The sequence below is a fragment of the Bos indicus genome, chromosome 15 (assembly GCF_029378745.1).
Source record: "Bos indicus isolate NIAB-ARS_2022 breed Sahiwal x Tharparkar chromosome 15, NIAB-ARS_B.indTharparkar_mat_pri_1.0, whole genome shotgun sequence".
Lineage (NCBI taxonomy): Eukaryota > Metazoa > Chordata > Mammalia > Artiodactyla > Bovidae > Bos > Bos indicus.
The window spans coordinates 56,542,109-56,561,325 of record NC_091774.1 but is presented as its reverse complement, the minus strand read 5'-3'; the positions used below and the strand labels follow the sequence as shown (position 1 = coordinate 56,561,325).

General features: G+C 51.5%; 1 protein-coding gene across 1 annotated transcript in view; it reads left to right on the top strand.

Annotated features, from left to right (window-relative positions):
- LOC109569035 (guanylate cyclase D-like) overlaps positions 1-18,582 on the top strand; it is a 42,816-nt gene extending 24,234 nt beyond the window's left edge. Inside the window, 11 exon segments of the mRNA XM_070803257.1 lie at positions 1,464-1,588; positions 1,590-1,625; positions 1,658-1,671; positions 2,045-2,107; positions 2,110-2,222; positions 9,518-9,692; positions 10,616-10,714; positions 11,843-11,951; positions 12,088-12,146; positions 13,559-13,625; positions 18,175-18,582. Of these exon segments, the coding sequence (XP_070659358.1) occupies positions 1,464-1,588; positions 1,590-1,625; positions 1,658-1,671; positions 2,045-2,107; positions 2,110-2,222; positions 9,518-9,692; positions 10,616-10,714; positions 11,843-11,951; positions 12,088-12,146; positions 13,559-13,625; positions 18,175-18,283 (969 nt within the window). The 3' untranslated portion in view covers positions 18,284-18,582.
- The last annotated feature ends 635 nt before the right edge of the window (positions 18,583-19,217 follow it).

Below are 19,217 nucleotides of genomic sequence, written 5' to 3'. Positions count from 1 at the left end.
CAGTATTCTTGCCTGGGAAGTCCCATGGATGGAGGAGCCTGGCAGGTTACAGTCCATGGGGTTGCAAGAACCTGACGTGACTGAGAAGCTAAACAGCAACAACAAAGAAAAAAATAATTGTGTTTGCATATTCTATGATTTCGTTCCTGGGCAATTCAAGGGAAGCAATGGAAAACACACTCCAAATGATGAAATAATTCAGTGGGGTGGCTGGTGATAGAATTAATATATAACAGACCCCTGTTTGAAATGCAGTTCCACCATTGCGTCGTTCTCAGCAAGTTGCACTTCTCAGATCCCTTGTTTCTTCATTATAAATGGGAGCCCTCCTTGCAGAGTCGATCTTACAGTCCTCTTCTTGTCCATATTGCTGTCTCAGGGTCAGCAGCTGTCACACCCATGGCAGCTGCCCTGAAGCTTGTGCCTCTGCTTCTAATGGGCAATACAAAATATGTGCTTTTCAGGGGCTGCTGACACTCCCCACCTTACAGACATTTGCCTGAGAAAAGCAGTATTAATGAAGGTTGGATATAAACACCTACACACACATACACACACACATACAGGTCAAGATGCTGGATTTAGACAGGAATAAACTCCTCCACTTTGATCATCATTAATTTGATTTTCCTGCTGATTGCACTTTGGTAAGGTACAAACCACACTGGGAAAAGTTCCAGTAAGTCTCTTTAGAAAACAAGGCTAAGGTTATTGTTGAAGGTACAGTTTATAACATCATCTTACAAAGACCTAGGAGAGGTACTTATCTCTGCTCAGCACCAGCAGTTTGTATTCCTTCTGGGAAACTAGTTTAATGCTCCATTGTCTCATGGACTCCATATATTATGTAATCGCTGTTTCCCTCTTTTCTTTGTTGCTAGAGAGCTCATATCCAAAATTGTGACCAAGTTGTAGCCTGCATTTTACATATAGACCTCACTCCTGGATTGACTTCTTTAGCTTTTGCTTTCCTTTGGTCTCAGTGCCCTTACATATTTATAATTTTGTTTTGTAAAAAAAATTTTTGAACAAAGAGAGAAATAAAGAGGTAGAAATAGATTATATATATGAGCAGTCTACATATAATGCTTCTGTGTATCTACCCATCTATCCATTCACCCAACCAACTTATCTTTGAGAACAAAGAATGTCTATTCCACAGTGTTTTTGTAAGAACCAAAGTGTTTGTTAATGGTGATACAATGCTGGGAATGGGTTCCTTTGCAAAGTCCTCTCCATGCCTGTCTGCCTCACAGAGAACTAGCCCATTTTTCCTCCCTGCTGTCTCTGCTTCCCCTTGTCAGAGCTGCCACCCCTTGCCTATTACCTACCTACTCCCCACCATCCAACTCTTCTGGGCAGGGACTATATCTGGTTCATTCCCATGGCCTAGATTCTCAACGTGAGGGCCAAGTGCTCTGCTGATCTTCATGGATAAATTGGGATTTTCATTCCATTTTCAGTTCGAAAGCATCAACCAAGGCAAGAAGACCAGTGTTGCTGACCCTATGCTGCGGATGCTGGAGAAGTATTCCCAAAGCTTGGAGGACCTGACCCAGGAGCGGACTGAGGAGCTGGAGCTGGAGAGACAGGACAGAAAGGTTGCTCTCTCGGATGCTGCCCCCGTGAGTGGACCTGATTGTGCCTCTGGCCTCAGTGCCTCTGAGCATGGTACCTGGGGAGCTGGGACAAAGCAGGTACTCGGTAAAGCTGGGTTCCATGAATTGATTCATTTGTTGTTTATTTACCCATCATATTTTCATAGAGCCCTTGCATGCATTAGGCACTGTGCTGTGCACATGAGTATTGAATTTCTGCTGCCTCTTTCCTTTGGGAACAAGGACAAGGTACAGTGTTCCCATCTGACTTCTGAGGAAGCAACGTCCAGAGAGGGGAACCAGCACACAGCACACCTATCCCAGACCCCCAGACACTCATCCCAGGACTTTCCCACAGATACCCCTCCCTCACTTCCAACTGTGGAGAGAGGGTCCTTCCACTTGTGACTTTGGCCCTTCCTATCCCTTCGGGTCTGTGACTGAAGCTCTGAAAATGGGGGCAGCCATGGAGCCAGAGTACTTTGATCAGGTTACCATACACTTCAGTGACTTGTGGGCTTTACCACCGTCGCAGCCCTGAGTGAGCCCGTTGAGGTGGTGGGCTTGCTCAGTGACCTCTACACATTGTTTGATGAGGTTCTGGGCAACCGTGACATGTATAGGGTAAGAGGACCAGGAGGCAGGCATTCCATCCCTCTCTCTTCTACATCGTGTTTGCATCACACCTGTATTTCCAGTCATTTGCTTATGCATCGTCTATCAGTAAGCTATTGCTGTGTAACAAACAACCCCCAAACCCAATAGTGTAAAGCAATACACATCTATTCTTGTTCACAAGCCTATAGGTCCAGCTAGAAAATTCTCTGGATTCGGCTGGGCTCACTCATACATCTGTGGTCAGTGTGGGTGAGAGGAAGCTCTGCTGATTTTGGCTGGACTCTGGGTGCCTTGGCTGAGACAACTCAGTTCTGGTCCACATGGTACCTCACCCTCCAGCAGGTGAGTTGGTATTATTTAAAAGGTGTGGCAGAGTTCTGAGAGAGAAAGCAGAAGTTCAGAAGTCTTTTGAAGTCTAAGCTGAAATTGGGTACATTATTTCTGACATATTCTATAGGTCAAAGTAAGTCAAAAGACCAGCCCAGATTCAAGAGGTAGGAAAATAAAGTCTACTTGTTCCAGGTGAGGGTCGACAGATGAATCAGCTTCTGTGCCTGCCCACAGGGAGCTCTCAGTGCTGTCTGTAAAAGAGGAAGACAACTATGAAATTGATGATCTGGGGAGGCAGAGGAGGCTGAGAGGGCCTCTAATCCAGCTGGGAGTAGATGTTTAGAGTAAAGAGCAAGGAAGTCTTCCTGGAAGAGGTGCTGTCTTCCTAGCATTGTCCATCCTGGGTGTGGTTGCTCTGAGCAAGCAATGGGGTAATAATGTACTAAATTTTGAGGCTTGAGAGGGTGGCCCTAGTAAGTGTGAGAAATGCTAAATGTGCTTTGATGGCTGGACATGAAGTGGGCCATCAGTGGAAGTGGGTGGGAAACCCTGGAGGGGGCAGCAGGGGCCTTGGCAGAGCCATCAACCCCTCCATGATCTAGTCCCTGTGTACCTCTCAATCCTGGGTTTGAGTCCCACCCTGGACACCAGCTTCTGTGTCACTTTGGTTTCCCCTCTCTGGGCCTCTGTTTCCTTATCTATTAATATAAAACAGGAATAATGATTCCTGTCCCAGGGGATTCATAGACCATGGGCAGATTTTCTCCCCCTGGTAGAAATTCTGTGTAAAGCTGTGACCCTGTGAAAGTGAATAGCCTTCTGCCCTCTCTGCCTGCCACGGGGGCCTTCCCAACTCAACCCTGCCCCTATTCTGATCCCATTGTTGGGGGTCCCAGATCAGCCTCAGACATGGTGGAGGAGGTGGGGAGGAGCTCCCAGGAGACAGCCATACCCTGGCTCCCCTGCTCTTCACCTTCACTTGTGACCTGCCAGCCCCCTTCCTGCCACAGCCCTCCAGGAAGACTGGGGCTGGAGAGGGCCAGGCCCTGGGCTGGGCTGAAGCCAGGAAGGGAAGGGTGCATGGGCAGGAAGTTTCAGAGGTGAGAACTAACTCTTTGAGGTGCCAGGTAACCTGCTGATAGCATTACACACAGTATCCAGGCAGCAGTAGTCACCAGTATTTATTGAGTGCTTACTGTATACCGCACACTGGTATGCAGTCTGCTGCTGCTGCTGCTGCTAAGTCACTCAGTTGTGTCCGACTCTTAGCGACCCCATGGACTGCAGCCTACCAGGCTCCTCCGTCATGGGATTTTCCAGGCAAGAGTACTGGAGTGGGTGCCATTGCCTTCTCCAGGTATGCAGTCTAGATGCCTTATATGTATCGTGCCATTTGATCATCATAACAACATAACAAGCTGTGAGGTAGGTACTAGCACCCCGTCGGATGAAGAAACAAGGGGTTGAGCAGCTGGTCTCAGCAGGACATGAAGCTGAGACTTGAACTTGGACATTCTGAAAACTAGCTTCCTCAGGGGTCATGGTCCTCCCAGGACCCAGACCTCCTCAGGATAAAGCCACAGGTTCACAGCCGGCCCTCCAGGAGTGGGCCCCACTTTCTTCCCCAGTGACTCTCACTCTGCCTCTGCGCCCTCTGCGTTCCTCACACAGGCTTTGCTCTCTTGCTCCCTCTAGCCTTGAGGTCTTCACACATGCTGTTCCCTCCTCCTGGAACCCTGCCTACCCTCCTCTTCTGCTCCCTCCTGGTGTCAGGTTAGCTGCCCTGCCCTCGCACACGTGGTTAGGAGCTCTTGTGTGATGCTCGCATAACAACCCCCGGACGGGTCGGTTCCAACCTAAACCACTCTGTCCCCAGTGCTTGGCAATGTCCAATGTCCAACGTGTGGTGGGTCCTCAGAAAATACGTGTTGACTAAATGAGGAGCTCACTAAGGCCCAGAGAGGGAAACGACTTGCCCGAGATCACACAGCCGATAGGTGACAGAGCCAGGACAGGAGCCTGCCAAGGCCACCACCACTGCCCAGATCTGTTCACTGCCCCACACTGACCAGCGGAGACCTGAGCTGCTGACATTCCTAGCACTCAGCTTCCCTCCGGTTTCCCACGTTCCTGCCCCAGCCCACGGCCTGAGGCATTCTCTGTCATGCTGGCTGTGTTCCCCTCTTGCCTCCAGAGCCTAGGAAAAGATTCCTCATCTCCTCGTGCTGGGCCCTGCAGCTCTGATGTGCCCTGAGTCACCCCTGGCCTTGTCTCTTCCTCTCCTGCTAGTCTTTTCTCACACATGTGTCCCTCTCAGCTCTGAATCACGCTTTCTGATCTGCTCTGAACTCTGGCCAGGAGGTCTGCATCTTTCTGGCAGAACGGAATGAAATAAAACAAGGCCTGCACACCCGTCCAGATGTGGGGAAACCGGAGGCCGGGTCCTTCCCAAGTGCAGGCGCCTCTCTCGTCGCTCACTCAGCTGCCTTGGGTTCCCCTCCATTCCAGCAGGATCTGGTTACTGCTCTTTAATCCAGTCTGGGCTGGGAGGCAGCCAGGCGATCATTTCCTGGTTCCCAAGGGGTCTGCGATTCCCTCCCAGCAGATACTGAGAGAGCACTTTCATGGACAGAGCTCCACAGCAGGGCCCTCTGGGCTGCCGGGTAGGGGGTGACGGCTGGGGGGTGGGGGTGGGGTTGCATGCGGAGGTATGGAGGAGGAGTGGGGAGGAAAGGGCTTTTACTCCAGTTCTCAACCCAGAGGGTGAGCTTGGCCCCACCCACATGGCTGAGCCACTCTGAGCACATCACTTCACCTCTCTGAGCCTCAAGCTTCCATTTGTAAAAGAGAGGTGAAAGTGACTCTGGCTTAGGGTGATCCAGCAGATTGAGCAGAATGTGAGAGAAGGTGCTGACGTTCACACCAACACAATGATGAGCACAGCATGTACTGGCATTGAGGCCTCCTCCTGAAAGTACAGAATAGGGGGACGTGGCGCTAGTGGTAAAGAATCTGCCTGCCAAACGCAGGGCATGCAAGACATGTGGGTTCTATCCCTGGATTGGGAAGATCTTGTGGAGGAGGGCATGGCAACCCATGCCCTCAGTATTCTTGCCTGGAAAATCCCATGGGCAGAGGAGATTGGTGGACTGTAATCCATGGAGTCACAAACAGTCAGACATGACTGAGCAACTGAACTCACGCAGATGCACCAGTTAAGCATCAACAGAGGACTGACCTGGCCTAGGGATTGTCACAGGATATCTCATTTAATCCTCGCAGTGCCCCTCAGAGGGATGGATTATTATTCTGACTGTACAGATAAGGATACAGGCTCAGAGAGGTAGATGACTCACCCAAGGTCACACAGCAATTCATGTCTGTGTCTGTTAGTATGGAAGCCTCTCCTCTGGCTGTGTTCTCTCCACTGCTAAAGGACTACACCTGTGTACAAGGAGCTGCAGCTCTCAGTTGCAGCTGAGTGCCCCCTGCGACAGAAATCTCTGGTGATCATCTTTGGGAGTCTGAGCTCCTAGAGAGCAGAGCCTGTGCCTGGTCACCTTTCTGCTGTTAGGGTTGTAGGATGGTTATTAATTACATCAAACTCTCCCTTCTTGCTCAGGTGGCAGGCAGGTGGAGGGCTAGAATTTAGCTTAGCGACTTGGAGAAGGTAGTCTGGATGTGCGGCCACCTTGGGGCTTTCTCCTGTTCCTCCACGCCAGTTTGGACTTTGGGTCACCCATCTGAGGCAGCGCTGGGTGCCTAGAGCGAGTGTACTGTTCCTGCACTGCCCCTGCACACCTGGTGAGCTGGGAGTGGGGCTAGCGAGCAGTAGGACTCTTGGGCTGCCTCTGGAGGCAGGACTTGGCCCAGACACATGTGCTAACCATGTGCAGGGCAGGAAAGAGGGAACCCCACGTAGCAGGCAGATTCTCCCCACAAGAGAGAGAGAAAGGGCCCAAGCCGCGTGCATCAAGAGGCAGCATAGAACATGGGCTCTGGATTTGCTCTGAACAAGCTCACATCTGTGCTGTGTGATGGTGGCGAGTGACTTAACCTCTTTGGCCCAGTTTTCTGTTTGCAAAATGGCAATAGCTGCCTCACAGAATTTTTGTGAAGATCAAAAGCATTAATATTTGTAAAAGGTTTGGAATTGTGTCTGGCATGTAATGACTGCTGTATAAGTATTTAAAGGAGCACTTACTTAGTGCTTCTTCCCATCTTGCCAGTCAGATAATGTGCTCATCCTCCTGTGAGGAAGAAGTGTGTGGGCAGAGGGAAAGCCAGGGCTTGCTCGTATTCTTCCCTCTGGGCTGTGAGGTGGGAGGGCTCTCCTCTGTGGAAATGTACACAGTAGGGGGGCAGCTGTGTACTGTCCCTGGCGCATTCATGCCAGCCCACAAGTAAGTGCTGGGTGGGCGACAGTGAATGATGGAAGGGAGATAGAGGGCACAGCCCCGAAGAAGGAAACGTGTTTCCCAGCTGATGATGAGGGAGACTTTATGGTCTCAATACAACGTGAACTGGGCTGATGGAGGGCCCAGATCTCAACAGATAGAGAACATTTCAGGGGCGATCAGGGCCTGGAGGTGAGCAAGCGCTGAGTGTCTCTGTGGAGAGCAAAAGGTTCCCATTTGGCTGAAGCATGGAAAACCAGTAGCAATTGTTAGGAGTAAGTCAGGGAATTCTAGAAATCATGGGAATCCCTGATCGCTAGCTCCATGGGGAGTGAATTTTAAGCCATTGGCTGTAGGGAGCAAATTTAAGTATCTGAGCTCAGTAAGGCGTGATTAGGGCAGATCACTTCTGGGTACTGGGGCAGAGATATCCCAAGTGAGGGAGAGGGAAAGTTGGGGACAGAGCTAGGAGGGCACAGTCCACAGCTAATGATGGGGAAGGAGATGCACTGAGTTACAGCACCCCCTGTGGACATGAGAAGCATCATCATTATTATCACTGTCTCAGTTCAGTTAAGTTCAGTCGCTCAGTTGTGTCCGACACTTTGTGACCCCATGGACTGCAGCACACTAGGCCTCCCTGTCCATCACCAACTCCCGGAGTCTACCCAAACCCATGTCAATCGAGTTGGTGATGCCATCCAACCATCTCATCCTCTGTTGTCCCATTCTTCTCCCGCCCTCAATCTTTCCCAGCATCGGGGTCTTTCCCAGTGAGTCAACTCTTCACATGAGGTGGCCAAAGTATTGGAGTTTCAGCCTCAGCATCAGTCCTTCCAATGAACACCCAGGACTGATCTCCTTTAGGATGAACTGGTTGGATGTCCTTGCAGTCCAAGGGATCCTCAAAAGTCTTCTCCAACATCACAGTTCAAAAGCATCAATTCTTTGGTGCTCAGCTTTCTTCATAGTCCAAATCTCACATCCATACATGACTATTGGAAAAACCATGGCTTTGATTAGATGGGCCTTTGTTGGCAAAGTAATGTCTCTGCTTTTTAATATGCTGTCTAGGTTGGTCATAACTTTCCTTCCAAGGAGTAAGCGTCTTTTAGTTTCACAGCTGCAGCCGCCATCTGCAGTGATTTTGGAGCCCCCAAAAGTAAAGCCTCTTACTGTTTCCACTGTTTCCCCATCTATTTGCCATGAAGTGATGGGACTGGATGCCATGATCTTTGTTTTCTGAATGTTGAGTTTAAGCCAACTTTTTCACCCTCCTCTTTCACTTTTATCAAGTGGCTCCTTAGTTCCTCTTCACTTTCTGCCATAAGGGTGGTGTCATCTGCATATCTGAGGTTATTGATATTTTTCCCGGCAATCTTGATTCCAGCTTGTGCTTCATCCAGCCTAGCGTTTCTCATGATGTACTCTGCATATAAATTAAATAAGCCTGGTGACAATATACAGCCTTGATGTACTCCTTTCCCGATTTGGAACCAGTCTGTTATTCTATGTCCCAGGTTCTAAGGGAGAGTGCACACACTTGGCCTAAGAGAAGGTTCTGCTCTTCAGGTCCAGTGATGCTGAGGAGGGGCAGTGCAGGAGCCGGGCTCTTTAACCTGCAAATGGGAAGACTGAGAAGTAGAGTTGCTACCTTCAAGCTTGGCTGGCCTGGCCTGTGAGGGGGGAGAAGGCCATGGCACACATCTGTGTCCCCAGGAACTGAAAAGATGTCTTCAGAATAGAGAATGAGCTTGAGAATAGGAAAGGTTTGCGGCTTGAGTTCAGAAGGTAGAGCTGGAGCCAGCAGGTGAAAGGCAATTGCCATTCAACTCAACTTTTATAAATTAGAGTTGCCTAGAGGGAGAAGCAGCCACCTCAAGAAGGAGATGTGAACAGGCCCAGACAGCCACTGGAAAGGCAGATGGGTGGCCTTTTAAAGTCCCTCCTGGTTCTAAGACTCTGGGATTCTGTTGTCTCCAAAACTGTTAGTGCAGGAAATGATGATGGTGGTGATGATGATGATGGTAAAGACTGAAGTCTCTGCTTATTGAACATCTATGATGAAACTGGCTCTTTATTACTGTATCTTTAATATGCATTTCATGTAAGAGGAACAGAGGCTCACACAAGTGAAGCGGCCAGACTAGGGTAAATGGCAGACCCAGGGTTTATATCCATCTATCAGATTTCAAACTCTGCATTCTTGGAGTACACCTTGGAAGATCAAGGGTTGGGGAAGTAGGCTAATGTATCCAATATACCTGCGCTTCTCTCCAGATGAAGCCCTGATCTGCCTGCAGCGTTGTGCAGTTGGGACACCCAGCTCTGCTGCCAAGATGCTCATGGCCTGGGCTCAAAGGAGATGAGACAGGCACGGTTACCTTCAATTCAGACAAAGGTGATCTTAAACATGCAGATTTAATCATTGTTAGAGAGGCTAGGAAAGATGCCACTGTGGGCCAGAGATTTGAGGGGTGGGCCAGGGGTTCTTGAGAGGCAGCCTTGTGTGGCACGTGGATCAGTCCAGGGAGGGGAGTGCTTGTACTGGAGCATGAAGGCTATGACTTCTAGGTGGAGACCATCGGAGATGCTTACATGGTGGCCTCGGGAGTGCCCAGGCACAACGGGAGCCGGCACGCTGCTGAGATGGTCAACATGGCCCTGGACATCCTCAGCTCTGTGGGTGACTTCCGGATGAGGCATGTGCCCACTGTGCCCATTCGCATCAGGGCTGGCCTGCACTCAGGTAAGGACTTGGGGCTGTGGGAGCCTCCCAGCCCTGCCTAAGGTGCTGGCTGGGGCAACCCAAAGGATTCTGAAATTCTGAGATTCTAAAACTCCATAATATAATTTTTAAACAATTTTATTCTATTATTTTAAGCTTCTAAGATATTATAAATCAAACAATCTGTTTTGCTTAGATTCACATTTTTTTTTTTTCGGTCTCAGCATCTGTCAAGGGCATCTAAGTCCCTGGTGAGAAGCTGACAGAAGAGGCAGGACAGACACCTTCTGTGGTCAGGCAGACAACTAAGTTTCTGCGGGTTGGGGACTAGGAGATGCCTTGGGGTCTCTACTATAGTATATCTTTCTCATGCTCCTACCCCATAAAGTCCAAACTCCTCAGCCCCACATAGCCTCCAAGACCCTTGCTAATCTCTGTAGCCTCATCTCCCACTTGGTATTCCATCCATACTCAGCCACTTGCAGTTTCCCACAGGCATGTGGGCTCTCTGCTTCTGTGGCTTTGCACCTGCTGTTCCCTGCCCACTCATTTTCTTATCCTTCAAGACACAGTTTATATACCGCTTCCTCCAGGAAGTCTTCAGGGTTGGGTCAGAGTCCCCTTTCTGGACTGGCACAGCTCTGGTGCTTCCCTCTTCATGACACTGGTTATAGTTTACACATCTCCCCCTGCCAGGCTGAGAGCTCCCTAAGAGCAGAGCCTAGATTTTTCTGTGTCCTCCTACCCCCAGCCCAGAGCCAGGCACAGATGTCACCTCTTCTCTGGGTGTTGTTGGAGATGCCATACAGCTTCATCTTCACCCTGTAGCTGGAGCCCAAAATGTAGGGTGGGGACAGCAGTTTAGGCGGAAGGGTGAGAAGGACGAGACTGTTGCAGGGTCTTCTCTTGGGTCTAGGAGCTCACTGGGCACATTTGAGTTTCAGGGCCCTGCGTGGCAGGGGTCATGGGTCTCACCATGCCTCGGTATTGCCTCTTTGGGGACACCGTTAACACCGCATCCTGGATGGAGTCTACAGGGCTGCGTGAGTGTCTCATACTTCTATCCTGTCCAGGGAGGGACTCTCTCAATAACCGCTACAGCCTGGCTGTTTGAACCAGTGCTTAGTAACCAAGCCACCACCTGATGGCAGCGTGCCCTAGTCACCAGTAAAGCCACTGCGGTATAAGGAGATGATGGATGTCGCTTATTTAAAAAAAAAAAAAACAACTTAGCACAGGGCTTTTGTCATGATCTCATGAGAGAATTAGCAGGGAAAACAATGGCTTGAGGGGCAGGAAACCTGGGTCCCCAGCTGGACCTAGCATCCTCAGTGTCCTTGAGCCAAAATGCTCCTCTAGGCCTTGGTTTCCCCATCTTTAAAATGAATGGGCTTCCCAGGTGGCTCAGTGGTAAAGAATCTGCCTGCGCTGTAGGAGACGTGGGTTCGATCCTGGGGTCAAGAAGATCCCCTGCAGAAGGAAATGGTAACCCACTCCAGTATTCTTACCTGGGAAATCCTGTGGACAGAGGAGCCAGGAGGGCTACAGCCCATAGGGTCGCACAGAGTCAGAAACGACTGAGTGCGCGCGTGCGCGCACGCGCACACACACACATACACACACACACACACACACACACACACAGTGAGTGGACCCCTTTCAATTTTTAAAATGCCATGTTAGCCACTTGCTGGCAGCAGGAGCCACTCTGATGGCTTGATTATAGCAGTGAAAAAGCTCAGCCTCTGCTCTGGCTGCACAGATGGTGTGCTCTCTGATGTTGCTCCATACATATCGTGCTTAACCAGATGTGGTGGCCTTAGTGGGGAGTCCTGCCCTTAAAGGTAAAATAACTGCTTATCTGCATTGATCAGCCTTCAAAGACTTCCCTACAAGTAGAGATTACATTCAGACTTCAGCTTGTGTTTTGACTTCAGCTTCTGTTCTTCTTAACCTCAATCCATGTAATTTGCTTTGCCTTGAAACTGTTGCTTTAGTGCCCAACAATCTACTGGGGGACAAGAAGGCCAGGCAAAGGGCATTGCATGAATCAGAATTGTGTGCCTTGCTGGCTGGAACTGGGGGCTGTTACAGGCGCTCAGTGATTTTACCAAACACTAGGTATGCTCTCTCCAGGTAATAACTTGACTATTACCTTCCTTTCTCCTCAGCGTACAGAATTCATGTCAGCAGGAGCACCATCCAGACATTGCTCAGCCTGGATGAAGGCTACAAAATTGACATCAGAGGGCAGACTGAGATAAAGATGAGAGACTTGCTTTCCTGGGATTGACTGGAAACGTCTTCAGAGGTCCAGCTTCTGTGGGCAGTGGGAGAGATTCTCACCTGACTGATGTCGCTGAAGCAAGGCCAGCCTGGGAGCTGATCGCCCTCCGTGTCCTCCTTATTCCCCTAGTTCTGCGGAAACGTTTCTTCCTGGGAGCCACACCCTCATCTGGCTCCTCATGAGGATAAGTGCCAGGGCAGAGAAGTTACTTCTACTGATGGCCTACCCGGGCAGCATACTGATGCCCAACAGATATTAACATATTTATTACCACAGGAATGATGAAAGGAGGCTCCATATCCCTACTGTATAGTTGAGGAAATTAAATTAGAGATGCAAAGAGATTTGTCCAAAGTCACAGAGTTGGTCTTAGATCTGGTGGCTCCAAAGCCTGTGCCTTCTCCATAGCACTGTTGGGCTCCTACTCATCCTTCAGAACCTTAGCGCAGACCTCAGCTCTCACTGAAGCCTGCCCTGATCCAGGAATACTCTTCTTCTTCCTTTCCCCCAACAATAACTATCCTGTCTTCTCTGTGCACCCACCAGTCCCATGGCTGACCCTCTGCTGTTGTAGAGTGATGCTGGGTGTCCCTGCCCTTCAGCCTTGAAAAGGCAGGGATTGTTCTGTCACCTCTGTATTCCTTTTTTTTTTAATATCACATTTAATAATGGTACCATCCTATGAATGACTTTTCTTCCTACCCTACCCTCTTTCGTTTCCCCAATTCCTCAGGTACGGCCGGGCCTACTGAGTGACTGAAGCAGCCAAGGCATTTAAAGGCTGAGGGCTGTGACTGGGCCCCACCAACTGGGTGCCCCACGGGACTGACTTCATCACACAGTGAGATGTCAGAGAAGGAAAGTGCAGCTCAGAGACGAGCAGTAACTTGCCCAGGGTCACATAGCCTGAGAGGGCCAGTGTAAGTGGAACACTTTGCTCTGGAGGCTGAGGTTATGAGAGAGTGAGCTGGAGTAAGGCAGGCATGTCTTGTTCAGGGGAGTGGGTGCTAGCAGTCCTGAGGAGCGGAGGATTCTGATGACGGGAGGGGACGCAGAGTGGGAGTGGGGAGGGCAGCATGCCAACCTCAGGTTCTTTGGCCTGACTTGAGGATCCCAGGGTCTATACCCATCCCTGGGCCAGGTGGGACACGAAACTTCTAGGACAGCCAGCCCTGATCCCTGTACCCCTCGTGGCCCCTCCACTCCTAACCTCCAGGCAGCCGCACCCCCACCCCAGGGAAGACCAGCGGAACCTTTGGCTATTTGGGAGACTCACAGATCACAGAATCCTGGGATCTTAGTGTTCCATGTCTGCTGGTTATAGAATTCAAGATTCATGATTTATTTACTTCTCTAATGGATAAACATAAATTCATTGAATCCTCACAACAACTCTGTAAAGTATTTAGGAAATGGAGGCACAGAGAGGTGATGTAAGTTGGTCAAAGTCACACAGCTACCAAGTGACAGAGCTAGGATTTGGACCCAGACAGTCTGCCTCCAGGCTCTAGGCTGCTCTCCTCCCAGTGCTGGGAATCATGCCGCTGCCCTTGGTCTCTGCTTGAGGAGGTTTGCTAAGCTCCTTTCCTCTCTCTTCCAGGGGAAGGGCTGGTGGGGAAGGTGGGCTTCCCCAGACCCCTCCCCACACCTCTGGACATCAAACCAGGGTGAGTAAGAGGAATTTCCCCCCAAAGCTTGGCCTCTTTTGTTTGAAATTTGACACTTGTTATTTTTCTAATTATAAAGGTATTACCTGCCTAGTGTGGAAAACTTGGAAATACAGGATTGTTTCATGACTAAATAATCTCCATCTTTCCTCTCCTGAGAGACAACTGCTGTTAGTACTTCAGAGTGGTTCCTGTCAGCCTGTTTCTGGGAGGTTTTTCATGAATGAGATCATTCTGTCTCCATAACTTCTCATTCTGGTCTGTGTTCTCTGCTCAGAGTCCTGAGCACCCTTCCGTATTATTCAGAGCACTTTACACACACTCATAGCATCGGGATTGCAGCATGTGGGCACCATGATTGGCTCAACCTCCCTCTTGTCACCAAGCATGGAGACTCTTCCCATTCTGAGCCGGTTAGAGGTGAAGTGAAAGTATTAGTCGCTCAGTGTCCCACTCTGTGCGACCCCATGGACTGTAGCCGGCCAGGCTCCTCTGCCACGGAATTCTCCAGGCAAGAATACTGCAGTGGGTTGCCATGCCCTCTGTTGCCATTTCCTTCTCCGGGGGATCTTCCCCACCCAGGGGTCAAACCTGGATCTCCTGCGTTGCAGGCAGACTCTTTACCATCTGAGCTGCCAAGGAAGCCCGAGGCGATACGTTGATAAATATCACTGGGCATTTGTCACCATTCAAACTATTTCTGCAGATGAGGAATTTACACATCAAAGGTCCTCGTATTTTAGGAGGTCAAAAGAAGCAAATTCTTGGAGAGCTGGTGCCTGCCTTGAAGTTGGGCTCTTCCCTTTGTCCTCTGTCCTCTGCGATCCCACATCCTTCTCTGAGGGCAACGAGGGTGAGGTAAGAGGGTGCTGTGCTGTGCTGTGCTCAGTCGCTTCAGTCATGTCCGACTCTTTGCAACCGTGTGGACTGCACCAGGCTCTTCTGTGCATGGGATTCTCCAGGCAAGAATACTGGAGTGGGTTGCCATGCCCTCCTCCAGGGGATCTTTCCCACCCAAGGATTGAACCTGGGTTTCCTGCATTGTAGACAGATTCTTTACCATCTGAGCCACCGGGGATGCTGGTAGAGGGGTAGCCAGTACGTTTTACAGCAACACGCTGTTCCTCACTCCCTTCCACTGGAGCCACAGGAAGTCTGCAGAGGCCAGAGGGCACAGGTGCTGCCTCTTGTTGAGAATTAGTTTCCTAGAAATGAGGAGGACCTAGGGACCATAGGGGCCCATGGGCTCATTCTACAAGTGGGCAGCTAGCCTGGGGATGGACAGAGCCCCATCAGGGGTCCACAGCACAACCACATCAGAGCTTCCTGAGTGGGGCCTTTCCTTCATTAAAACTTCCAACTGGCTCCTCTCAGCATTTCCAGGACAGGCCCCATCCCAGGCTGCCCTCCTGCTATCTCTCAAAGATGAGAAACCCCATGTAGGGCAGACATGGGCTTCCTGGGAAAAGACCAGTGCTCAAGCAGCCTCAGCAGCACATCCCCCACGTGGAAGGACTGGTGTGGACAGGGGCTGAGGGCAGTCAGAGTGGCCATTTCCTACCCCCACTGCTGGGGTGTCCCAGGTCTTGGGACCCCAGGGAGCCCAGGCAGGGCTGTGCCCGGGGGCAGACAGTGCCCCATTCATCTCCATCCCTGGGGTCCAGTGAGGAAGGAAGAGGGGGACACACACAGTGGCATCTGGAGAAGCCCTCAATGTGCAGAACACACACAGGTGTACCCTTTAAAAAAAAATAATAAGGACACTCCAGACTGCTGGGTGCAAAACCAGCTTGTGTTCACAGAAGCCTCCACAGAGCCCTGGGTCCTTCAACTTGGCAGAAGGCTTGCTGGGTGAGGACCAGGCTCCGGCCAGGCTCTGTGACCCGGAGTAGGCTCTTGACCTCCCAGGGCCTTCCCCTAGGCAAGTGGCTGCAGCCCCCTGGCCCTGCTCAATCCCTCCAGGTCCTCTACTCCAGCCGCCTCTCCAGCCCCCAAGAGCCACTGTCCTCTGAGCTTACTATCCTCAGCAGCGGCCCGTTTCTGCTTCCACGCGCAGACACTTCTCTCAGAAGGCCCGTCTGCTGACGCTGACCTCACTTCCTCATCGCCCACTCCCGCCGGCCCCCGCAGCCTGACTTCTGCCCCAGTCCGCCCAGAAGGCTCCGTGAGGTCACTGGTGACCTGCATCCGTGTCACCAGCATCGTGGGCAGTTTTAGTTCCCAACCTGACTGCGCAGTAGCGTTTCCCCCGCCTCCCTCTTCCTAGAAAGGCTCTCCAAAGGCGGCCTCAGCACCCTGCCTGTGCACCCCGATCTCCATCTCCTCCTCCCCCGGCTCCCCGCCGCTCCTCTCCTCTCCCCAGCCCTTCCACGCTGGGGCTGGACAGAGCTCCTCCCTGAGGCGGCCCTTCCTCTCCTGACACTGACGCCCCCCTCCCCTCTGGGCCTCGGCCCCCAACCCACTCTGAGCTCCAAGCCCGTGGAGCTCTCGCTGCCCCCTCAACAGTTTCTTCTGGAGCTATCAGAGGACCTCAGACTCGCCAGGTCCACCGGAGGCCTGGCCTCCCCCAGAGTTCTCTTCTGGTGGGTGGCCTCACCATCCACAGTCAGAAAGCCAGTCCCTGTCCCGGAGACTTCAGCCAGATGGCTTCTCCATCACCTCCTCTCTCCTGGCCGCTGCAGGAGCTTCTCAGCTTTCACCCTTATCCATCTTTGCCCAGTAGCCAGCGTGATCGTTAAATAACAGCACACACGTGATTCACATGGCGGTTCCCTGTTTAACACCCTCTGGGTCTTCCTACCTGAACTCTTTCATGCTCCCTCTGAGGCCCTGCTCTGTCGGGCCTGGGCCTGCCCCGTGGGCTCAGTTTTCTAGCACCTTGTACTGTGAGTTACCACCTCGGGGCCTCCCTCCTGCCCCTTAAGACTCACTGACTGAGCTTCCCGCCTCAGGGCCTTCACTCTCTCTGTGCCCTGTGCCTGGTCCTTTCCTGTACTGCAGGTCTCAGCTTTGTTGCTGCCTCCTTCGCGAAGAGGCTCTCACCACACACTCTAATCAGAGTCCTGTCGCCGTCCCACCCCATCTCCCAGCCTTGTGTCCCTGAAGCACTTGTTACTCCTTGATTTTCCTTGCTGATGCATTTATGGAACCTCCCCCAGGAGGGTCTGGCTGGCTGGCTGATCCGCCTGCAGGTCTGCAGGTGACAGACTCCCAGGGAGGTGAGCTCTCATCTTCTCTCTCTCCCGACCCCTCTGCCCCATCCTGGGAGTGGGAGCCAGCAGGTCTGGCAGCTATGTGTCACCCCGAGCTCTCTCAGCTGATGACTTTTCCATTCCAGGCCAGGAACTTTAGAAACTGCCAGCAACGTTTTCATCTTCTTGGCTCAGGGAGGAAAGAGAGCGGAGATTAGGCCCAGCAAGCTTGACCTGACCTGGGAGCCTCCCAGGACTCTCGGAAGCACAGAAGAATCTCACATCCACTTAGGCCCACGGACTTAGATACAGCAGGTGGGGGAACGGGAGTCCAAGCACACAAGTGCACCCGCCTGTGTACACACACCCTCCACCCTGCATGAGCATCAGATACGTATGCACGCGGAAACACCACCACGTGCCCCTCTGTTTACTGGGGCGTGAGATCACAGACAGACAGACCCATAGACCCACGGAGAGATGCTTAGACAGACACACAGAATCTCTGCAGGAAGGACCAGCTGGGTGGGAACTTGTCTTGGACTTGTGTTTATGAGGCAGTTACCAAATCTTTGCTTGAACTGTATGCTGTAACTTGATTTCTTTTTTTAATAGTTTGATTTTTAAGTCAAGTTTTCTAACAATGCTTTTATCCTTACTTTCTGTATTTGCCATATCTGCTGAAGTTACTTATCTTTATTTTGAGTGCTGTTTGGGGAAGCTGGTCGAGATCAGGGGATGGGGAATCCCCTACCTCGTGATTTGGTATAACCATGACCTAGGCAGCAGAACCCAAAGAAGGGCCTCCCGTCACCTGTCACAGAGACACTCCACACCGGGACCCGTTTTCCACTCTGCCCCTGACAACTGTGCTCAGAAGTAGCTCTGCCAAGCTGCTGTAAGGCCCTGGCTGCCACTCACCACGTTGCTCCCTTCTCTGTGCACAGGCAATAACACCATTCCACACTCCTCTGGGCATATGTGGGAAGCCGGTGAGAAAATGAAAGTGTGTGTAGGCTAGGGAGCCAGTGTCACTGCTCTGACTTGTGTTAAAACCCCAGAGCCACAGAGCTCCTCACCCCAGAGCGTTAGGCACAGAGCTGGGACTAGCTGCCCAACTCCTGGGAGGCCTCTGGACCCACACGTAAAGGAGTGAGCGGCTCTTCACCTCTCTGGGCCCCGTCCCCTACAGATATAAGTGTGGACAGCAGTGGTGTGCCTGTGGCTGGGCTGCTGCGGGAATCAGGAGACTCCAAGGACAGTGAGGGGGCTCCTTGTAATCAGCTGTGGGCTCTGAATGCCCACCACTGTTGTTCTGGGTGGTGCATTTATTATTCTTGTCTATCCTTTTCCTCTAGGGATGCCTGGCAGGAGCTCATAAACCAAGAGATCAAGGTGGCCTTTGCCAAAGCCCTCCAGAGCCCAGCGGGGCCCTGGGGTGCGGGGAGGGCCTTGGCCAGGCCCTGAGGAGCAGGATGGAGTGGGGCAGGGGCCAGCACCAGCCCAGAGACTCCTGTGCTTGGACACTCCCAGGCCCTCTCCCTCCTCCACTCCCTGCAACAAGCTCCCTTGCTGAGTTCTCTGGCAGCCAACTGGCTCTCATTAATATGTGCCCTAGGGCAATAGTCACTGATGCTTTCCTCTGTGAATCCTACGGGTAAACTTGCCTCTTGACACAGAAACAATAAAAAACATAGAAATAGTCCCTTCCTTTCATGTTGTGCTTTGTTCTTGACAAACGGTTCTGACTCTCAGAGCTCATTATAGAGCTCACTATTCCTTCCATCGAGAACGCTGTCCCTGTTGTACAGTCGCGGTGCCCGGGCCCAGAGAGGAGGTCATCCTCTCCTGTCATCACTTCTCGAGCCTCTGTTTTGTCATCTCTAAAATGGGTTTGGAGAGGGCCCACCCGAGGCTTGATCCTAACACAGGGCTCCGTCCACAGCAAATGTTCAGAGCGAGCTTCCTCCTTCCCCGCCTCTCCTCCCTAGCTGGCCTAACCTCTGTGAGCACTGTGTTGAGAGTCCAGGTCTTGGGCTCCCAAGATCTCAGGGAAGGGTAAGGAGGGGAGTGATAATTCCTGGGGTGTCAGGAAAATGAGACTTCTGTCTTACAGAAAAAAAAAAAAAAAAACCCACAACTAGCTCATTAAACTGGCTTCCAACATCAAAGGGTTACTTTCCAAATCCCCGAGGCTGATTTCAGAGCAGCCGGACCAGACACACATGGAATTCATTTCCTTGACTGAGGGGAGAGGGTGGGGGCCAGGGGACAGGTTAAGCCCTGAACAAACTCGTCCTTCTTCAAGAGACCCCTTGGGAGGGCGGAGCTGGTACTAAAGCTGAACTGGGAGTAGTGGGGAGAATGTTCTACTGGGGGCTGTGCCGAGTGTGTGTGTGTG